This window comes from Perca flavescens, chromosome 4 (assembly GCF_004354835.1).
Source record: "Perca flavescens isolate YP-PL-M2 chromosome 4, PFLA_1.0, whole genome shotgun sequence".
Lineage (NCBI taxonomy): Eukaryota > Metazoa > Chordata > Actinopteri > Perciformes > Percidae > Perca > Perca flavescens.
In genome coordinates this window covers 33,920,778-33,941,863 of record NC_041334.1, presented here as the reverse complement: position 1 = coordinate 33,941,863, position 21,086 = coordinate 33,920,778, and the positions used below count along the sequence as shown (strand labels likewise).

Here is a 21,086-nt window from a genome sequence, read left to right as displayed (position 1 = left end):
TGCCTGACAGGTTGGCCAAGTAGTCTGTAATGTGCGTGTCCAGCAGAGCAAAGCATGAACATGTGAACACTAAGCTCACCCTAATGTAACAAGGTAATATTAAGTATAAATAAGAACCTGATGTTTCAGTTCACTCAGCTACGGGAGAATCCTATAATGGGGTAAAATTGCCACCTAGTGGCTCCCAGATGTACTTTGATTATAGAAAATGAAATTGTGGCTCATCACCACTGATGCCTCCAAATACACACTTATTGTTCCTCTTTGGTCAACGCTGATACAAAAGCTGTTCCCAATCATTGCAACATCAGGCAACTGTCCCCATGGCAGAATGGCCTAATTATTTCCAGCCCATGGTTGTGGTGAATGTTAGCAGCTGATGTTGCAGCTGTTGCCAATGCATGTGTAGGGCTGATAATGGAGATGGACTCAAACAAGAAAGCCAAACAAAGCACAGCACAGACTGGCTGCAGACTGCGTGTAAGTGTGATTTCATTCTAGGTTGAGAGATGTGTGTTCTACTCATGGGAGTTGTGCTCAATAGAGGTCTACTATATAGACCCAGGGGACACAAGCTGTGTACTACATGTGGTATCACAGATGTTAGAGGATTAAGTGGAATTATCTGTGAACAGGTAGAGTAAGGAAGAATTAAAAGGCATTCAGCTCATTCATGTGCAAAGCCCTTGTGCAATATCCTCAGTGCTACATGCAGTACACATCCAGACGTTATCATAATGCAATGCTGCCCCCTAGTGCAACACAATAAAATTTGAACAAAAAAAATTGTCTGAAATCCCTTTAAACACCAAACCAAACCAGTTACTGTAAAACCATTATTTATTCAAACTTTTCAATAGAGAAAATGTGTTTTTCTTTATGCTGTATGGGTAAATTCTATACAAAACCATGTGTAAAACTAGGTGTAACATTTACAAATATACAGGAAGAAACTCCACTTAAGTCAGTCACTATTGTAAGAGAGTAAAAATGTGTGTTGGTGGGCAGCTAGAAAAATAGAAATCACTTTCAGGTAGATGTATGTTTGGTAAAGCAATATGGGTTAAAAGTCTTCTGAAACCTATTCAAGTTTTAGAAACCAATACATGTCAAACTAATTTTAAAAAGAACAATTTAAAAGATTTAAAAACAAAAAAAAAAAACTCTTCACGCACTGAAATCTATAAACCCAACAAAATTGTCAAAACTGATTTTAAACATATCCTATGCAGTTAAATGCATTGCGTTTTGAATTTAAGCTACATGGAACAACTGAGTTGTCACATGAAATCAAATAAATAACTAAACATGAATTCAAGCTTAAGTTTAGTAAATAAATATGCTAAAAAATAATCAAGTAAAGTAATGGAGATGACAGATACAGAGCGAACTACTGCGTCATGAGTTACAGCAGGGTTAATTGCTTCAGGATGGCTATATGGCTTATTCATAGTTAGGAAGGCAACTCAGTAGGTTACACAGTTTGGAGTTTAAACTCATTCAGTTAAATCAAAAATAAAATCATCATTCAGTAAAATTAGTCTGTGGTCTAATGAAACAAATGTTAGGATTTCAATTGCTTTAAAGTCTAATGCACATACAAAATAATCTAAAATAGACTGTACTGTGTGACAGTGCATAATTGTACAATAACTTCCTCATAACACATATAATCCGTTTTTGCACTTGATTGAAACATTGTACGGGGTAAATAGTAGCATTAGTCCAGTAATGCTTGGGAAGCAAAGTAGGCATTATTTGAGGAGAGAGGTAGAGAGGCCATCCAATGTGGTTACTACTGTACTTCAGGTTATCAGGTATATCTGAAAAAACCTGGAAATGTGCCAATAATACGCTGCTCTCCTCTTTATTTATAAAAGTCTCTTATGCTTTCTCTGTGGTGGGAGCGGTTGGTCTCTCCACACACTCTCCCCTCTGACATCAAGCCTATTTGAGAAAGCCTTTGTAAAGGAAATGGGAGTGACTGGTAAATCTCTCGTTCTCCAAACAGAAGAGCAGGTCCCTGAGATTGACACGTGTGATGCGCTGCCGTGTGGGTCTGGAGCCAGACCCAGCAGCCCCACCAGACAGAGAGGGACCTGTTCCTGATCCCTGCAAGATGAGAGACAGATGGGAGGAGAAAGACAAGTTTAGAGTGGGGAGTGGGTATGTGATATTGGGGATTTGTGTGTGGAGTGTGTGATGAGTCTACCCAAGGAATAATTTGGAAGGGTTTGGGCCTGCATGCACCTTCACCCACATATCTTTTATATTTTCACAAATTGCAATACAGTTTTTATGCTGGTAGGTCAGTGATTTTCAACCAGGGGTACTAGTACCCCAGGGCTTGCAGCTACTTCTGCAGTTGCCAGGGGTGTTATTAAAAGATTGTGAAGTAGATGAATGAATATTTAAAAAAAATAGAAATGTACCATTTGATTTAAAGAATATATACACACTTTGTGTTGCGACTGAGACAGCATTAAAACTAGCAAGCCAGCAGAGAGGTTTGGCTAAAAGTTTTAGTTAAAAGAGATAGCTATGGATAAATGGTTTAAATAGAACTTTAAATAGCTCTGCAGTCATGGCCTCTGTTGCTTATAGTAAAGTGCAATTCTGTTTCGTTAAAATGTTATTTCCATAGCTGTTTGTTTAATTTCTTTTTTTATTTATTTATTTATTTTTTTTTTTTTTTTTAAATTGTACCTTACAGAATACAACACAACTCTGTGACATTTTGTTCTTGTAATTTTGAATAAACATTTTAGTCTTCAGGCAGAAAAGCAGCATTGTCAATGGGAGGCAGGAAAGGTGTACAAAATAAACACCACCTTAAATTACTGCAACCTTTGTCCAAGTAAGTAAATAAAAGCAGAAATATTGCACATTGTTTCCTGAACGTTTGTTTTTCATATGACAATTCCTGTCAGCAACAATTAGTACAGAACAGAATAGAATACAGGGCCATTTACTGCAGAAATTAGTTAGATGCCATACATACTGTATATATTAATATAAAGAATAACCATCATCAAGGTAATCAAACATCTAGAACTGACAAGAGATTTGTGGTCAAAAGGAGAAATCAATTAACTAAACCAATAGCAATGTGTAGCGGGTCGGACCAAGCATAAGCAGCTGCTGCAGCACTGCAAGTAAAGGTTTGTCACATTAGGAAGACGTCTTATTGTATGAAATGAATGTGACTGGTGACTTGTTTAAATGTGATCTGTAATTACAAGAGTCGGCTGACAATGTGCACGAGTAGTGTGCTCTGCCAGAATGAGTGGCTTCATTATATTATTTTCTCCACATATGACTGAAAGCAGGTTTCTGTCAGGGTAGTGTGGGCTGTAAATGACAGCTCGTCACCAAGTCAACTTTTTCTGGCTGATAATAGTCACTGGAGTTATATCTATAACCAGTGTCTTACACTGACAAAGAAAGCAGCTTCTTATGGATTTTTTCTGATACCACGGCTAAAATGATACTTTTAAAAAACGGGGTATGTGCCGAAACGGTGCCTGAACTGACAGTAGGCAACATTAAAGAACAGCTTGTTTATTGCTAAGGCCATATGGTCAAATTTAAATGAAAAACTAGACTAGATGGCAGAAGAGTACTTTACAACAACAGCTTAAGCTTCTTGAAGTGCACTTGAATGCACTATTAAGTTTATAAAGTGCAATTGAATGCACCATTAAGTCCCGTCGCTGTGGTCTCTCCGACATCTCCGACTGTGGCAGTGACCTCAAAGCGTGTCTCAAAAGGTGCAGCTAGGCTACGCAGTATTTTGCTGACAACGTCCCGGGAAAGGTGTCAGAATCTTTTCGAGTGTAGCTTTAAGTATTTTAACCATGTTTGTGCCAGCTACTAGCTAAGGGTAGGCTAACATTATTTGCTGCCAAGTGTAATGTTAACTAACTTCACGTGCACTGATGCTTTTGTTTCCTGTAAGGTCCGTTTCAGAGCACCAGAGGGCAGCGCAAGCAAGTGGCAAATATAAGTGCACCGAAACCCTGGTGCGTTTCGGTACCCAACCCAAATGAACTGTAATCTGATGCAATTATTGCAGTCACGGGCATTTTAACTTTAGTGTCTTTTGTTAGTGAGTCATATGTCTTGGTTTATCTTATGCTAATTAAAGGGAAATTACAGCAATTTTCCACCTTATCTCTATCCATCTGAATGAGGGATAATGCGTGAAAAAAAGCCTGCCGTTTTTGAAATGTCCTCCATGTCTCCAAAATCTGCTCTACTCCCGTGATGGGAGGATGGAAGAACTAAAAGCTACTTCAGCGCTGGTAACTGGTGGCACAATGCCAAAACTGTCCTGTTCTCTTCTCTTGTAGTGCAAACTAGCTACGTTTCCATCAGCGAGAGGATGTTATGGACAAGATTTTTTTACAGTGTACATATTATATACAGTATAGTGACAGAGAAAGGCTGAGGGAGGCTGCAGATGCAGCGGGAAGGATATGGACTGCGGCAGGGAATCTTAAGAAGTTGAGCTGCCAAGAGCATACACCGACTGGTTGACGGAACAGTGGAAAAATTTAACCAAAACGGATTTGGTGAATTTTATTATTTTTTTTCCTGTGTGTTTTATGATGAGTTAACAGGTAACAAATCAAGTCTTGGTTCATGAAAGAGACCAACTTCAATTTGGCAGGTGTATAGTTGTATTTTTCAGTTTAGGTATAAGAATATTTCCTTTCTTGACATTTTGTAAGTTTGTTTTGTTAACTAAAATGCTAAGAGAGCTAAGCGAAGACACCACTCGTGTGCAATGCATCCTGGTACATCTAGGCACAGCTGCCACAGCTATGTAAGCAGAAGAACTTGCTTTCTCAGTCAATATAGCACACATTGGGGAATTTATTTCTTCAACAGAATACATTAAAAAGGTGGCAAATTTTCATTTAAGTAATGTAAAGAGATGTTCTCTGCAGGGTGAAGATGGAAAAGGTTATGAAAGATAGTGCTAGATGGACAAAAGGTATATGCTGCCTTTATGACGGGGCTATACTTGCTATATAGATGTTTTTTTGAGTTTGAAAAGCAGATGAACTTCTGGTTTGTTCAAAACAAAGAACAGAGACGATTACAACACACACACACACACACACACACACACACACACACACACACACACACACACACACACACACACACACACACACACACACACACACACACACACACACACACACACACACACACACACACACACACACACACACACACACACACACACACACACACACACACGGAGTGTGACTTCATTCTCTGCTCAGGACGCCATTACTCCACTATATCTGTACATGTTACTGAGGTATATGTACTGTGATTAGTGTTACCTCAGCTGCAGCAGAGGAAGATGGAGAGTCCAGAATCTTCCTCTTCTTCCTGGGACCGATGGCGGCCAAAGCCGTCAGGTTGGCCTCCCTCTGTCTCATCTGAGCCAGCTCCTGCTGCTGCATCTGGATAACGCACACATAGCAACACGGAAATCAAGCATATGATGCTTAAAACACCCTGAAACAGACACTAGTTGACTGTCCTGCTCCTCTTGTCCTACCTCTTTTGCCTTCTGTTTCAGACGCAGCTGCTCTGGGTCCTCTTGCCGAGCTCGAGACTGCAAGGCCAAAAGCAAGATACATTAATAACTGATGTTGGCAGAAGAAAAACCAAAGCCCAGGTTGTATGGGACTAGAGATCATGTAAAATGTGCAGATGTTTTTTTGAGTTTGAAAAGCAGATGAACTTCTGGTTTGTTCAAAACAAAGAACAGATCACACACACACAGATCACACACACACAGATCACACACACACAGATCACACACACACACACACACACACACACACACACACACACACACACACCTCTGCTCAGGACGCCATTACTCCACTATATCTGTACATAGCAAATAGTTGTTTCCTGCTAAATTAATGTTCTGAATATAGAGTACAGCACTTGTAATGTGCCTCTGGAGAAGAGAATAGCTGTGGGATACCAAAACACTTGATGTATGCCAAACAAACCAGCATTTATACACACCTACTATTATTAATAAATGGGTTGATTTCATCTAAACATTAAAAAGTAACAGCATGGCCTTTTTAAAAACAGGATGCTTAAAACTGCTGACAGTCTATTTAAAACTAAAAAGATCTTCTTGTCTGCTTAATGTGATATATCACGGCAACAAAGTGCATGTTTTGATGGTTGCATGAGATGTTTCGATCTCCCAAAGAATATTTTATCTAGGTATTTATTACAGAAAGGCATTTATTTGTGAAAAAAACAAAACCTCTCAGTCTCTTATGGGGCCTTTTATGTTCACTCTGTTTGACACCAGGTATCTGAATCCACAGATTTTTACTTACCTTTTACTTCAGCTTTGTGTGAATGAAATTTCTCCAATAGCCTTTGGACATATCATGCTGATGTCTGTCAGTGTTGCTGTACCTTAGCTGCCTTTAGGAGGATCTCTCTCTCCTGTTCCTCCTTCCGTTGTTTTTCTAGCTGGTCCAGCTGCTCAAAGAACTTGAGCTGAGCACGAACATCACTGCTCTGCTCATATTTGTCATCCTCCTGCCAACAGACAGCAATGCCACAACGTTATCCCAGACAAGACTAAAAGATTACAGGAGACATTATTGCATATATGTGGACTCGCAGCATTGTATGATGTATGTGGCATTTGCAGGCTAAAAACAGCATTGTGAATACAGCACCAGCATGATTTGTCCACAAGAATCTAGTTAAGGCTTAATCTAATAATAAACTCTCTATGACGCCGTAAACAAACCTTGAAATTTCCGTTTTTCTGCTGAGCAACTTCAGTAACTTTCCCCAGCAGGTTCTGAAGCCGCTGCTGAGTAGCGTGGGAGACAAGGTTCACCACCTCCGCACCCAGGTCTGTCACACCGTACCTACTACCTGGAGAAGAAACAGAGGCATCTTGGGGCTTTAGGTGGATGGATAGATGCTGTATTGTCAACAAAGTTGTAAGTGTCTCACCTATCTCCTGCATTCTCCTCTGTAGAATGGCATAGGAGATGAAAGCCTCGTCCTTACAGGAATGTGTCACCGCTCCCACTATTCCAGAATTGGTTGCTAGGATATTAGCGCTTTCCTCCGATAGGTTCACTCCAGCCATGGAGGCCACATCGTTGATGTCGTCATCATCTCTGTATACAGAAATGTAGGTGTGGCAAAAGTAGGGTTAGGTATCGTTTGGGTTTTTTCCGATACCAGTGCTAAAACGGTGCCGGTGCCTGAACCGATACTTTTAAAAAGATAAAAAAAAAAATATTTAGGCCTATGTATTAAAAAAAAAAAAAAAAAAAAAAAAAAAAAAAAAAAAAGGAGCACAAAACTACAGTCGGCGACATTTAAAAATGGCTTGTTTGTTGCTAATGGTCAAAATGATTTATTAAAAATGTAATAACAATAACTTATAACAACAACAACTTATATCCCCAGTAAATTGCTGGTAAATGACAAAAACAACCACTAGATGGAAAAAGGGTATTTTACAATAACTTTGAATGCACCATGAGGCTGGCGAGGTGAGTTTTAAGTGAACGCACCGTCTGCTTGTTGTTCCGACAACGGCAGCTGCAGTCCGACTGCTACGTCTCGATGTTGGAATTAGAGTTGGGCAATATATTGATATTATATCGATATTGTGATATGAGACTAGATATCGTCTTAGATTTTGGATATCGTAATATGGCATAAGTGTTGTATTTTCCTGGTTTTAAAGGCTGCATTACAGTAAAGTGATGTCATTTTCTGAACTTACCAGACTGTTGTAACTGTTCTATTATTCACCTTTACCCACTTAGTCATTATATCCACATTACTGATGATTATTTATCAAAAATCTCATTGTGTAAATATTTTGTGAAAGCAACAATAGTCAACACTACAATATCGTGGTGGGATTGATATCGAGGTATTTGGTCAAAAATATCGTGATATTTGATTTTCTCCATATCGCCCAGCCCTAGTTGGAATCCTCTACAGTAAATACAGTCACACCGTTTAACGTTAGCTGTCAGCATTTTAACCGTGTTTACTCCAGCTGCTAGCTAACGGTAGGCTAACGTCAACTGCTGTCAAGTGTAGTGTTGACTAGCGTCACATGCAGCAATGCTTCTGTGGCCTCTAACGTCCGTTTCGGAGCATCAGTGGGCAGCGCAGGCATTTCAGTAGCACCAAAATCAGGCACCGAAATCAGGCACCGAAATCAGGCACCGAAATCGGCGTTACTATTCGGTCTGGTAGATACCGATTGTTACCGGGTTTCGGTACTGAACCCTAGGCAAAAGTAGCATTAAAAGTTGGATAAATCACTATCAACTTCTTTATACAGTTACATAGCATGTTTAAGCTATAAAAGATATGCTGACGATGAGATTAAATAAACTCATTTTTATTTGCTGGGCGAGTTATAAAAAGTTCCCAAAAGTAGATTTTCCCCCTACAAGTGACACTAATATTAAAACATGTTATTTAAAAAATGGATTGGTTAAATTGATTTGAACTCTATTATCTTTGTTCTTACTTGAAAGTGCCACCAGCCTCTTTCAGCTTGTTCTTTTGAGCCTGGGTCAAGGATGCAGCAGACACTTGTTTAGAAACATGTGGCACCTCCGGCCTCACAGGAACTGGCACACATACAGAATACACAATAAATACTACAGCTCACCCAAAGAAAGGCATACGCATGCAAAGAAAGAGGTATATTAGATAGACGTCCTTACGTGGCTGCAGCTCTTTTAGCTGGACCTGTTGCTGTCCCAGCATGATGCGGCCAGGAGCCTGATTTCTGAGAGTCACCATGGGGGTTGTCGGTAAGGCTACCTGAGGTCTCAACATTGCTCTCGGCTGCTGAAGCTGGATAACCTGCAAGGGTAAAGTTCCAAATGCAGATTATGTCATTAATATTTGAGAGTCTCTGTATTTGATATAAATGCCACTCAAAGTTGTAGATTTGAGTTGAGCAGACATTTATTACTCAGTTTACCAGTGCCCCGGTCTGTCCTGGTTTGCTAATGCCTGGTGGGAGCTGGGGCCTACTGACTGGGGCAGTGAGGCGGGGGGCTGGGCTGCCCAGGACCACCGTGGTGGGGATGGGTGAGGTGGAGAGGACTGGACCTGAGGCTGGCTGGGGGAGCTGACTCTGCTGGATGAAGGCTGATGAGTCTGGGGTGAGCTGCCTCAAGGCTGGGAGGCTTCTCTACAGAAGACAAACAGGTTATATATTACATAAATGCACATAAAGAGGACTCGTTTGGCAATTGTTTCCTGTGGTTCTAGAAAATACTGTATAAAAACACATTTTACTGGAAGGTAGGCCAGTGAAAATGACAATATAAGATTTCTTACCTTGAGGAAAGGCACAAGGTAAGGTTGGGGTGAAGAATTGAGCTCTTTGTACAATCTGCTGGTGAATTCTTCAGCTTCCAGTCTGCCCTCCTAGTACAATATATGGGCATAAAGAGCGGTCATATTTGCTGGTACAGTTGAGGATTCTCTTGGCTGAAGGTTTCCCACTTTTAGAAGGACAGCTGGATTTTTTACATTTTAATAAATGATTATATTTTAGAGCTTTCATTTGTCAAAATCCTTGTCAAATGTGAAACACAATATAGCAGTGGACAGGTTCATGTGTGTCTCCTGTATGTACGACTCACTCACCAGCAGGTCCTTGACCAGCTCTCTCACAATGGCTGCAGTCTCTGTAGATTGCTTCCCAGTGGATGCTAGCTTGATCAGTGTAGACAGAAAGTTCTTACATTTTGTCACATTCTCCATTGTCTCCTGCCAAAAACACAGAACATTCAGATTATTAACAAATTCAAGTCTCATTTGTGAGTACCATTTTGTACATCACAGCATGCTTTGCCTTCTTTTATTCTACTGTAATTGTCTACAGCACCCAGCTCTATCTGATCCCTTGGGCTTAGCATAACTCACTTTGCTCACGGTTACCGAGGATACTGTGGTCCCAGCTGTTTGGCTGACAGTCCTGGGGGTAATTCCTGGTACTGCAGCCCCAACTGAGCTCTGGGAAGAAAGGCATCACCATCATTTTATTTAGGTTGTCCAAAGATTTCAAAACCCACTGTTCAAGTCATCACAGGAGAGTGTGGGTTTTAGAATTGTTTCAAAGTTCATCAAGTGCATCAAACTTTAAGTTCTTTCACTGAATTTCAGTTGGAGGCTCTTCCTCAAAAAATATAGGAAATTCAGCACTCCAGTAAAATGACTTGATCATTTTGTGATAGATATATTAATAACTGACAACTCTGCTGCCGTGTTTGAGCGTGTGTAACACATAAAACTCATACATTAGTATATTAAGTACATAAGTATAATTCCTTCAAGTCTAGGTCTCCATGCTTCTATGGTAAATCCAGGAAACAATGTTCAGGAGTACCAATAAAACCAGCAAATTGGAAAACATTTATTCACACTATGCACCAAACAACACATATTCTAGAGAATGAAAGTTTGCATCCTTTTTTTTCATAAAAAAAAATATGCCCTCGTAAGATCCTTATAGTGTCACTTTGAAACTGCCTAAACTGGTAATATTATGGTGTACTATAATATCAAACAGTGACAATGAGGCACTTTGTATCATCCTTCAGTCAGCAGCTTGTGCAAGTAATGTACACAAAACAATGTGCAACAAGCCAAATGAACATAATAAGAAATGATTTGACAGAAAGAGACAGGGTTACCTGAAGGATAGGAGGTCTATGAAGCGTGGTGGTCGCAGCAGATGACGTTGGGGCTGGACAGCCTTGACGGATAATGGTGCTGGGAGCCACTTGTCCGCTAATGATGGTGTTTCCAGGAGCCTGATACAAGGCACAGAGCACGACATGATGTGCAACACCGAGTTTCATCAAACCAGAAGAAAAAAAAAAAAACATCTACTGATTACATCTAAATACATAAATAAAAAGCTACATGTTTATGTTTATAATGTTGCATGAATGAAGAGTAATAATACAACACAATAATATACAAGCACACTACTTTCCATATACCTACACATGAGCTTGAAGTGAAACTGTTCTACTAAACAGGTGCTTCCCTGAGATGTAGGCAGGAAGGCAAGCTGAAAACCGGCTATAACACTGACCTTGGCACTAAAGTGAGACATATAGATATTAAAGTCCTTCACAGGCAGACTGTGTGATCTTACCTGGCCAGGAGGAACACTTGTTGGTGTAGCAGTCCGAGGTGCCATGCCTCCCTGAGCCTGGGCTTGCATCTGGGCCAGAGCCTGCTGAGGAATCATCAGCAGCTGTCCGCTCTCACTGCGTACAAGCACCATTCCTGAACCACAAATCATAACAGTTAAGGGTTATTTAAGGAATCTCGTGCGCTACTCACAGTGAGTCTAAGAGGACATACATATATTCTGTATTGGATGACCAACATTCAACATTTTTACGATCACTGATCAAACGCAAATGAAAATGAAACCAATGTGGTGACTCAGTCAAGTGTGAAAATAAATGCCTGTGCACATATAGCAAAATGTTCTGACTTCACTCACCCGGGGGGAGTTGGATGTTATGTATACCGGGCTGTCCCGAGGGCGTCTGGGGGAGTCTTGGGGCTAACATCTGAGGCGTCAGGGCTCGTATCCCGCCTGGACCGGCAGCTACCGTCGACAGAATCCGGGGAGCGCTGACGGCGCCAGGAGTGACCGCTGGCTGCGGTGGTGACTGGATTATTGTTGTGGGTGGCTCTGCCTTGATTATGTGCGGTGCGCTGACAGACGACGAGCTGGCTGGCTGACTGTTATTAACAAGCGGGGTGTGTATGTCGATACCTGCGTGACCTGTTGTATTGGAAACCACAGCGTGGCTCACATTATTGTTCCCATTCAAAGTTGCACCCGACCCGGCGGTTTGCATAGGCGGCCTGACGAGTGTCACAGTGGGTCCTGCTGCCTGGCTCACAGACTGAGCTGGACCGGCAACACTCTGCGAGTTCACGAGAGACGTCTGAATTACACTGTTTGACGAGGGGTGCATTATTGCACTGGTCAGCCCTTTTGACATCACTGGTCCCCTGTTGACAGCTGTGACAGATATCACAGTGCTGCTGCTGCTGCTGTTAGCTGTGACACTTGTCACCGTCGCCCCCGCGAGGGGGGCAGCGCTTCCTGAATTGTGAGAGTTTATAGTTTGGCTCCCATTGAAAGTCTGCACTGAGCAGGAGCCTACTTTCCCCTGGTGATTAGGGAGAGAAGTTACAGCGCCACTAACAACAAGTGTTTTGCCAGGGTCGTGTCCCGTAGTGGAGTCCGTGCTGGCCGTCGACGCATCCATAGTTGAACCATAGAGACCTCCTGCACTTCAACTTGTTAGGAGCACAAACAATCTTGAATGTGATGGGGCAAGACTCTGACACATCTACCGTTTTTCTCGGTCACCTCCGGCGCCTTCTTAACTCGGAGAGACAAAGAGGAAAACAACATTAGTAACGTTAGTTACAGCGTACCTGCTTCGGCAACCGTCTTGACCAAGTCCCAGCTGGACGTTAGCTCGCGCTACCCCCTTGTCCCGGAACTATAGCCATGTAATTACCGGCTGCCTCGTGCCTACCCCAGTGGTTGTTTTGACACAAGAACGACAGTTGTGACTCTACGGACTGTACAGGATGACAAACTACCGCTTTATTCACCTCTGTGTGTAAAAAAGGCTCATCCAGCGGCCCGGATACAACCGCCATCTTCACACTCTTGCGAGATTGTGAGAGAAGAGAGGGGACTTACCAACTGACGTGCGCGTGCGCACAACAACTAAACGTCTCCGTGCAGGGATTTCGGCGAGCTATGATTGGCTGTTCCACATTCTAAAAGGCGGTACCAATGGCTTCAGCTGTCATTCCAGGGGATGCATGAGACGGAACAGCACCGTGTCGGAGACGAATATCTCTTCATCATGTGTTACGTTGTCGGCTTCTTTGTTATGCCATCCCGGTAGCTGTTCCGTTTCAGAATTGTATCGTGTGACTGTTGGTAGAATAATAACGTGGTTTACAACAACCCAACACACCAAATTTCTGAGTTTACTCACTCTTGATGCGCTGTGCAAGATGGCTGCAGTGTTTTGGCCATCCAGCGAAGTTGCTTCTGTAAAGAATCGTTTGAGGGCGCCCCACCCTCCTTTTCGAGAGGAAATATCATGTCATTGGACTGCGCTGACTTTTAGATAAAATGCACACTACAAATAAAGTATGTTTACTTTAATTTGTACTACTTAGACAGTATATGCCATATGTTAACATGAAAAGGGAAACTAAAAAAGTACATTTCACGTAGGTTTTATAATTGATATTGTGAAATGGCAATTTGAAAATGAAAATGTGAAAGAGGAAATAATAGATCAGTGCATTTCCAAACTGCCATTTCGCAAAATCTAATTTAATGTTAGGACTTTATTATATTATTTTTTTTTGGGGGGGGATAAAGTTTAGTGGCACGTGGGAATGTAAGTGGTACAGATAAACCCTGAATCATTATAAATGTTAAATCACCACTGCAGTCTTCCTCAATCTCCTCAGGTAGCCGTGTGTCTTTGCGGTGTACGCCGGCTGGCTAAAGAAACGCACCCTGTTTTACACGCAGGTGAGCCAGCAGTAAGGAGGTGCGTCACTGGCAAGCTTATAAAGCGCACAGGTGCCCGCTAATTGGGCACTAGCTGATTAGTTCAAGTCTGGTGCGTGCCGTCGTTTAATGTTCTGTGATTTAGCCGCTGCTTTTCAATTTGAAGACATATTTTCGCTGTAAACATGAGTGCTGGAGGAGGGACCCCTTACATTGGCAGTAAAATCAGTTTGATATCCAAGGCGCAGATACGGTATGAGGGAATACTGTCGTCTGTCGACACAGACAGGTCCACGGTTGCATTAGCCAAAGGTAGGTTGATTGGCCTTATAGCGCCACGTGCTCTTTCTCTTTGACAGGTTTACCTCGAGTTGTGAACCACTTAATGTAGCCTAGAGTGACCCTGCAGTAACCTATGTAGGATGTAGCTAAACAAAACCTAACTTTTTTTTTTTTTTCAAACTAACTTTATTTCCCAACAGTTAAATCCTATGGGACAGAGGACCGACACTCAAATAGACCAGTGCCCCCCAAAGATGAAATTTATGAATTCATAATCTTCAGAGGAAGTGACATCAAAGACATCACTGTGTCTGAGCCACCAAAACCACACCATGGACTGCCTTGTGACCCTGCTATTGTGCAGGTGTGTGGTTCTGAGATTGGCTGTCTTAAAAAAAATAAAAAAAATAAATAAAATTACACCTAGATGTATTTGGCAATAATCAAAAGTTGAATCACAAGATGTTTTTTGATTTTAGTCATCCATGGGCAGCTCCCCTGCTGCTTATCACCCACGTTGGAGTTCATACAGAGACATGATGCCCACCTACAACCAGCTGGCTGCTACTTCTCTACTCAACCAGCAGTACAATGCAGCACTGGGCCTAGGTACAGTAATAATTGAATTAGGCTATTTTTTTTTTTTTTTTCTCCAGCACTGTGAAATGTCAGTGGCTGTTTCTCACCTGTATTTGCAGTTGATCAAGCCCCATCATGTTTGTTCCTGCTCCCTCAGTACCAGGACTTCATAGCATCCCAGCCAGAAGAGTTCCCATGGTCGAGCAGGCTGTCCAAACCGTGCCTTCGGCTGGTGCTCTCCAGAAAAAAGGGAAGACTACAACCCAGCCACAGGTCAGACAGCCTGTTCGTCCAACACAGCGCTCTGGCCAGGTTCAGAAGGAGAACATACCCACCACTAAGCAAAGTCAGTGGCTCATAACATACAGGATAAATCACTAATCGGTTTCTTGCTTTGATTATTAATCCAGCTCAAGAAAACCACTTAAACAGGTCATTTTATTTATTTAGGTCGAGGACCATCTCAGCCAAGTGCAGCAAAGGTTCAAGGCCAAGGCACAGAGGACCAGAAACAAAGGCAAAAACAAGGTATCAAAATTCTATAATGTGCACAAGCTATTTCTTACTGAAAGAATGGAATTGGTTTTGTGTTGACGGTTTGTTTCATGAGGTCAGAAGTACTGTGAGTTTTGTCATAGTAAACTCATTGCTCATCTGACTGTAAGATACGTAAATATTAAAGACTGTATGAAACTGTTTTCAATGGTTACTAAAGCAGTTTCACAGTGTTTGTGGTATTTGTCTGAACTTTCTGGTGCTCACGTGCAGGTAGTCGCAGGTCCAGGAATCGAAGCAGAGGCCAACTTCTTGTGAAAGACTCAAAGGCCACAACCTTGCAGTTTGAGTCGGATTTTGATTTTGAAACTGCACATGCTCAGTTTAAAGATGATATCACGAAGGAGGTTGTGGGTATGTTTATTTCAAAGGATATCTGTCAATTAGGTTTCAGTGCACATCATATAAAAGCACTTCATGGTATGTATGTATGCATTTGGATTTTGTGAATTGCTGCAGTTGAAAAGGTGGATTCCGGGGTGGCCCAGGACAGCCAGGGTATGGTGGAGGAGGACACTGTTGGAGAGAAGTACTACGACAAAGCCAAATGTTTCTTTGACAATATCTCATCAGACCTTAAGCCTAGGTGATTATGTAACTTTTGCAGTTTGTTACTTCAGCGGTTTGTCGTGCTCAACAATTTATTTGACTTATTTTTTTTTGCTTCCCTAGGAGAACCACCTGGGCGGAGGAGAAAAAGTTGAACATGGAAACATTTGGAGTGCCCGGCCGCTTCCTGAGAGGCAGAGGATTCAGGGGCAGAGGACGCGGAGGGCAGAGCACCACTGAGCAGCGACCCCTCCCCAAAATTGGTGGTGGGAGGGTGTGAAGGCTTTTCTTTTTGTTAACATTTTCTGTAAATATTGTAGTCTTCTACTTATTTAAAAAGTACCTCCCTTTTTTCCCCCTTTTGAAGCTAAGATTATTTTTTTTTTCTCCATCCCAAATTTGCATTCAGGGAATTCTGTACTTTGAAGATTTATTATATGAAATGAGAATGCAATTTCTCTGCATCAAGCAGCTGTGTGCTAGAAGCAAATGTATTAATTGGTAAATTCAATGGAATTTAGGCCAGCAGGCACATAATTTAGTTTTTGCTAAGTGTATTAAACTTGACTAACTCCAAGTTGCTTTTGGAGGACAGCTGTACTTTACTTTTTATTTTTTTTTATTTTTTTTTTCCCACTTCTAAAATGGAAACTGGAGGACTTTGTAACAGTTGCTATTAAATAACATATGATTAACAGAATGTCTTTCATCTCATGTAAATTGTTGTTGGCATCCATCAACCTTAAAACTGCAGCTTGGTATGGTTTCAAAAGCACTAAAATTGCATAATTCTCAGTTTTGAGTATGTGGTGGCTTGCAAATGGAAACCAGTTGCTTGACCTTGGGTCGCTGGTCTTCCAGCACGTTCTGAAATTAATCCTCATCAGGAATGGTGATGTTCTCCAGCTCTGAGAAGTTGTCGGAGTCCCCCATCTGTGTAGAGTTGAGGCTGAAAGTTGAGCAGATCGGTCTCCTGGAGAGAGGAGAGCCTCTGCAGGAGTGGGGGGGGGAAAAAAAAAAGAAAAATGAAGTTAAAAAGAAAATGCAGTGCTCATGTCACCGCTGCAGGCACATGTAGGCTTTGACCTTGCCTAATGCTGCCCAGTGGATCTCATACTGCTAGTGCACTACCAAGCTGATGAAGCTGGGCTAGAAGAGCGGTGTCTGCCATAGCTTGAGTACCTTTTTTGTAAAGGAAATTCATTGTGCTCATGTCTTCAATCTGTAAAAAAAAAAGTTTACATAATCAAGTTTCTTCAGCTGCTGCCTCAATGTAATGAGCACAAACCATACCACTCACTACGTACTGTCTACAATTCCAAAGTATCTTGGCGGAAAGAAACAATATTTGAATGCACAGTTGTGACTTTATAATAGGTAGAAAACTATTACCCTTCTATAATCAACCGTTTTTAGATTACGGTAAATTTTGCTCTGTATACTGTTAAATGACAAACCTGAGAAACTTTGGAATGTAGTAGGTCCACACACCCAAAATAGTGGTCTTAGTTTTACAAGCCATGTATTCAAAGTATGTAAGAAAACGTACAACTATGTGCTCATAAAAATCTAGTTCAGGTTTTGAAGTTGAACCAGTGAAAAACCGGTTGTCCATATTTACACCTTGTTGAAACTTTGCTGTGTTGCTTTCAGTCGTGCAGGCTTTGCCAATTAGATGGGTTGTGGTGCATCTTATTAGCGAATGCTGCCAGGAGATTGTCCGGTAACTTAGGGAAGAAACCGTTAAATTATTGGTATTTGCTTGAGGAGAAATCTGGAACTGGGTCACCGGTTTGTTAGCATATTCTAAGCAGTGACCTTGCAGTCAGTTCTTAGATTCTCAATGTTTGAGAATGTTTCTCCAGAGCAATTGCTGGTCTGCAGAGTGGTGAACTCATTTTTTTATTTTTTTTTTGGCAGGTCATGACTGCCATCACAAGCAGAACTGTCAGCGTGACGGAGATGACAAAATTCAACTTGCAGTGAGTTATCAGAATTGTACATATTGCAGTATAGTCTGATACGAACTAAAGACAATATCTATTTCTTACACAGGAGTAAAAACAGTGAGTGCCTATAGCACCAGAGGCGGCTTTTGTGTCAGTGCCTCAGCGGCTTCGACAGTTAGGTGTCACAGTTCAGTCGCACAGGGTCACACTGAGGCTCCTTCACCAGGCCAGCTGTGTACCCTGTGGGAAATAACACAATTAAATGATTGGGTTGTTTTTTAATTTTTTTTTTTTATGCTTGTCCTAATATTTCACTACTACTATGATAGCTGTTTCTACGATATGAGGGATTCAGTTTTACATTTTCCATTGACATAACCCAGAAGTTCAAATGTGTTGCCCTCCAAAGGGATGTTCATCCAGGTCAAAGGCTGTGATCTTGGTGGTGATGGGGGGTAGATGCTAGATCGGATCTGCTAGACGTAGTTAGGTTTAGGGATTGGTTAGGGTTAGGTTAAGAATACCAGGATCAGCCAATCAGAGGCAGAATAAGGCGGGCCACGAGGCACGTCCTGTGACGTCGACACGTCTAGTGGATCCAATCCAGCATCGACCGTGGTGATGGGGCCCACACACACACACACACACACACACACACACACACACACACACACCCCTCCATATAGTGTAGTGTTGGCTGAGGCACATTGTCGTTCCCGTCAGTCACATGGATGTCCAGTGTGGCTGTGCCTGTCAAAGGTGGCTTACCTGTCCAGGATAGAAAAACATAGAAAGAAATAGAATAGATAGATAGATAGAAAAGTTAGTCTACAGCCATGCCAGCTGCACTTTGAGCGAAATACTAACGTATGCTAACATGCTCACAGTGACGAGGCTTAACATGTTGATGTTAAGTACTTAAGTGTTAAGTGATGGTGGTACTAGAAGAAAAGCTATCCTGAGGGGGGCTTGAATGTGTGTAGCAAATTTCATGCCAATCCACTCAACAGCTGTTGAGACAATCTCCTCAAAACCACAAATTTGAACCTCGGGGTGGCGCTACAAGAAAAGTCAGATGATCACCAAAGTCATTATGGTTTATCATCTGGGAAACCTAAAGGTCTGCACCAAATGTTGTGCCAATCCATCCAGCAGATATTGAGATATTTCACAGAATATGTAAAAAAAGGATGGCAGTCATTGGGATGGCAAATGTGCATAGAGCCATGGTTAAAGATTGTGTCACAAAGAAGTGGAGATTTGAATGAAACATGTTATTGGTCATCAAACATTTAAATAATTGGTTTGTGTCAGTGCCAGTTAGCAATACTTTTAGTTTTACCATCGCCCACTGCATGCAGTAAGATGGTGTAGACACCATTAATGACATGAGAAGATTCTCTGTCTGGTGTCTTGGCTGTTGTGATGTCTCCTGTTTGGAGATCCACCGTCACCCAGCCAGCAGGATCATTTCCTACCTTGTACCTGTGAACAAATACAATTTGCTTTAGTGTAGGAGGTCCCAGATAAGAGCTCAAAACATGTTGGAATAAACATCCCACTTACACAAAATCTCTTGCATGACCGGCAGCAGTCACTTTCTCTACACAGGTCCCAATGGGTGTGTTCTCCTCCAGCATAGCCTCTTTGACAGTCACACTGAACCGTGGGGGGTTGTTGGTATCTGTGGTGGAAGATTTCTATCAACAGACTGGGCAATAAAGAAGTTTCAAACAGAGACAGGTTGTTTCGTGATAGTTCAAATTTATTATTGCTTGCAAGCAAGGAGATCGAGTTACACAGCACACGTATCAGAGTACAGTGGAAGAGATCTCAAAGTAGCACAAAAAGACAAGAGTATATATACTTTTTGCAGAGGAACAGCATCCTGTTTGCTAAGGATGAAACCAGGAAATATCTTTCTATAGCAGGATAATAAAACAATAAGAAATCAGGACACATCTGGGCGCACGCGTCTGGGAGTCACTTCTCTTATGCAGTAATTTTTCATCAATCGTCCGCAACATAACCTTTTCTGTCTAGTCTGAAAAATCCCCTTATAGTCAACTCCACATGACCTTTCTGTCTGAACTAAAACATCCCATTACATATCCTCAACTTCAATAATGAATCTTACTGAGTTAGGCCGAGGATCATTACCTTTACTGGCAGCCCGAGGGCGTCCTCTCCTTTACTTTATAGGAGAAATATGACACCTCATTTTCCACCGAGATGTTCAGCACCCTCTGTGCCTTCTCCTCAAAGTCTAAAGGCTCATATGATGTAGTTATGTTTAATTGTACTATGACAAAAACATGTGTAGTAATTACATATCAGACTTAGGTGGGCGTCACTGTAATGTAAAGCATGCTAAAGCTAAACAGCAGTTACTTGTATGATGGTCAAGATTCCATCATTGGTATCTGGGTCAGTTTCTATTTGAAAGTGCTCTCCTTCGTCACCCTCAACGGTGTATTTGGTTCTCCACGCCAGGCCGTTTGGGGTGTCTTTGTCTGTCGCATGCAGCCGCTGAGGAGAGGTCCCTGTCTCATTTTCTTTTACTTTGCCAGAGCCCTATTGTATGAATTGAAGGTGCAAAGGTCAAGGGGGGAATTAATAATAGTGCTTTCTACTGCTGTTGAATATGTTCACCCCCTGAGTTAATTCAGTTAAGTTCACCTACTATTACTTGAAGTTGACAAGAGTCGATTATACTGTTTATTCACTCACACTTTAAAAGTATAAAATCACCTGGATAAACACTTAGGGCTAGATTTATCAAGCCGTTTGCGCCTGTTTCCAGGCGCTATTTGGTCGCAAAGACGGACGTAACCGATGCGGGCTATTTACAAACTGGGCGCACTTGGGTAAAACCGCAGATTGTCTGCCACATGAGCGAGAAGAGACAAGTTGCGCTTTCAATATGCGTTCGTGGGAGGGTCGTGGGGAAAGTGGGAGTTCCACCCAAAAAGGTGGGAGGATAAGCGCAAAGTGCGCCTAATTATATATTCCGTGGTATTTACAAAGACTGTCAGTAAGAGCGCGTCTCTATTCTGCGGGGGAAATTCTCCGCCTCTTAAAAGCAGGTCTGAACCAGCCGCAATCGAGTTTCCTCGTAGACCTTTATGCCGCTGGTGAAATGGCAACAGTAATTTGAGCAAGACGAAGACATAGGCGAGGCTGAACATATTTGTAACACAAGAATCACACTTTGTCAGTGAACACAACATCATTTAGCATTACAGATCAAGCAGCCATGCAATATTAGAGTTACTGGAAGAAATCAAAGATGACATTGAATCTCCCACTCAGCGTTCACATCCCATTCCAGCAGTTGTTAAACTCCTCGCTACATTACAGATATATCGGCATCAGGATCATTTCAAACAGTCATAGCATCAGCAGTGGGAATATCGCAGTCTGCACTCAGCCGTATCATAGCACAAGTACCGCTTCGCTACAGCGCAATTTACGGTATAGTGGGCGGAGAAAGACGCTGATTGCCTGATGGGTGTCAG

The 21,086-nt window shown here is 41.9% G+C and overlaps 2 protein-coding genes across 5 annotated transcripts; one reads left to right on the top strand and one right to left on the bottom strand.

The window, feature by feature from the left end:
* Positions 1–822: 822 nt before the first annotated feature.
* taf4a (TAF4A RNA polymerase II, TATA box binding protein (TBP)-associated factor) lies at positions 823–13,192 on the bottom strand. Of its 4 annotated transcripts, none has more exons than XM_028575672.1 (15): positions 13,125–13,192; positions 11,594–12,490; positions 11,237–11,370; positions 10,767–10,886; positions 9,997–10,086; positions 9,718–9,840; positions 9,406–9,495; positions 9,044–9,256; positions 8,781–8,922; positions 8,582–8,684; positions 6,818–7,199; positions 6,475–6,600; positions 5,582–5,638; positions 5,361–5,483; positions 823–2,112 (listed from the first exon to the last, which is right to left on the bottom strand). In XM_028575672.1, exons 2-15 carry the CDS (start codon positions 12,372–12,374, stop codon positions 1,948–1,950), a joined length of 2,649 nt encoding a protein of 882 aa, XP_028431473.1. In that variant the 5' UTR covers positions 12,375–12,490; positions 13,125–13,192; the 3' UTR covers positions 823–1,947. The 4 variants fall into 4 exon arrangements, with proteins under 4 accessions (XP_028431473.1, XP_028431472.1, XP_028431471.1 ...); XM_028575671.1 differs by having other exon boundaries at positions 12,821–13,168; XM_028575670.1 differs by lacking the exon at positions 13,125–13,192 and adding an exon at positions 12,730–12,814.
* Positions 13,193–13,568: 376 nt separating this feature from the next.
* LOC114554080 (protein LSM14 homolog B) lies at positions 13,569–16,319 on the top strand. Its single transcript, XM_028575674.1, has 8 exons — positions 13,569–13,966; positions 14,137–14,300; positions 14,416–14,545; positions 14,673–14,861; positions 14,966–15,043; positions 15,284–15,424; positions 15,530–15,656; positions 15,743–16,319. Exons 1-8 carry the CDS (start codon positions 13,840–13,842, stop codon positions 15,897–15,899), a joined length of 1,113 nt encoding a protein of 370 aa, XP_028431475.1. The 5' UTR covers positions 13,569–13,839; the 3' UTR covers positions 15,900–16,319.
* The last annotated feature ends 4,767 nt before the right edge of the window (positions 16,320–21,086 follow it).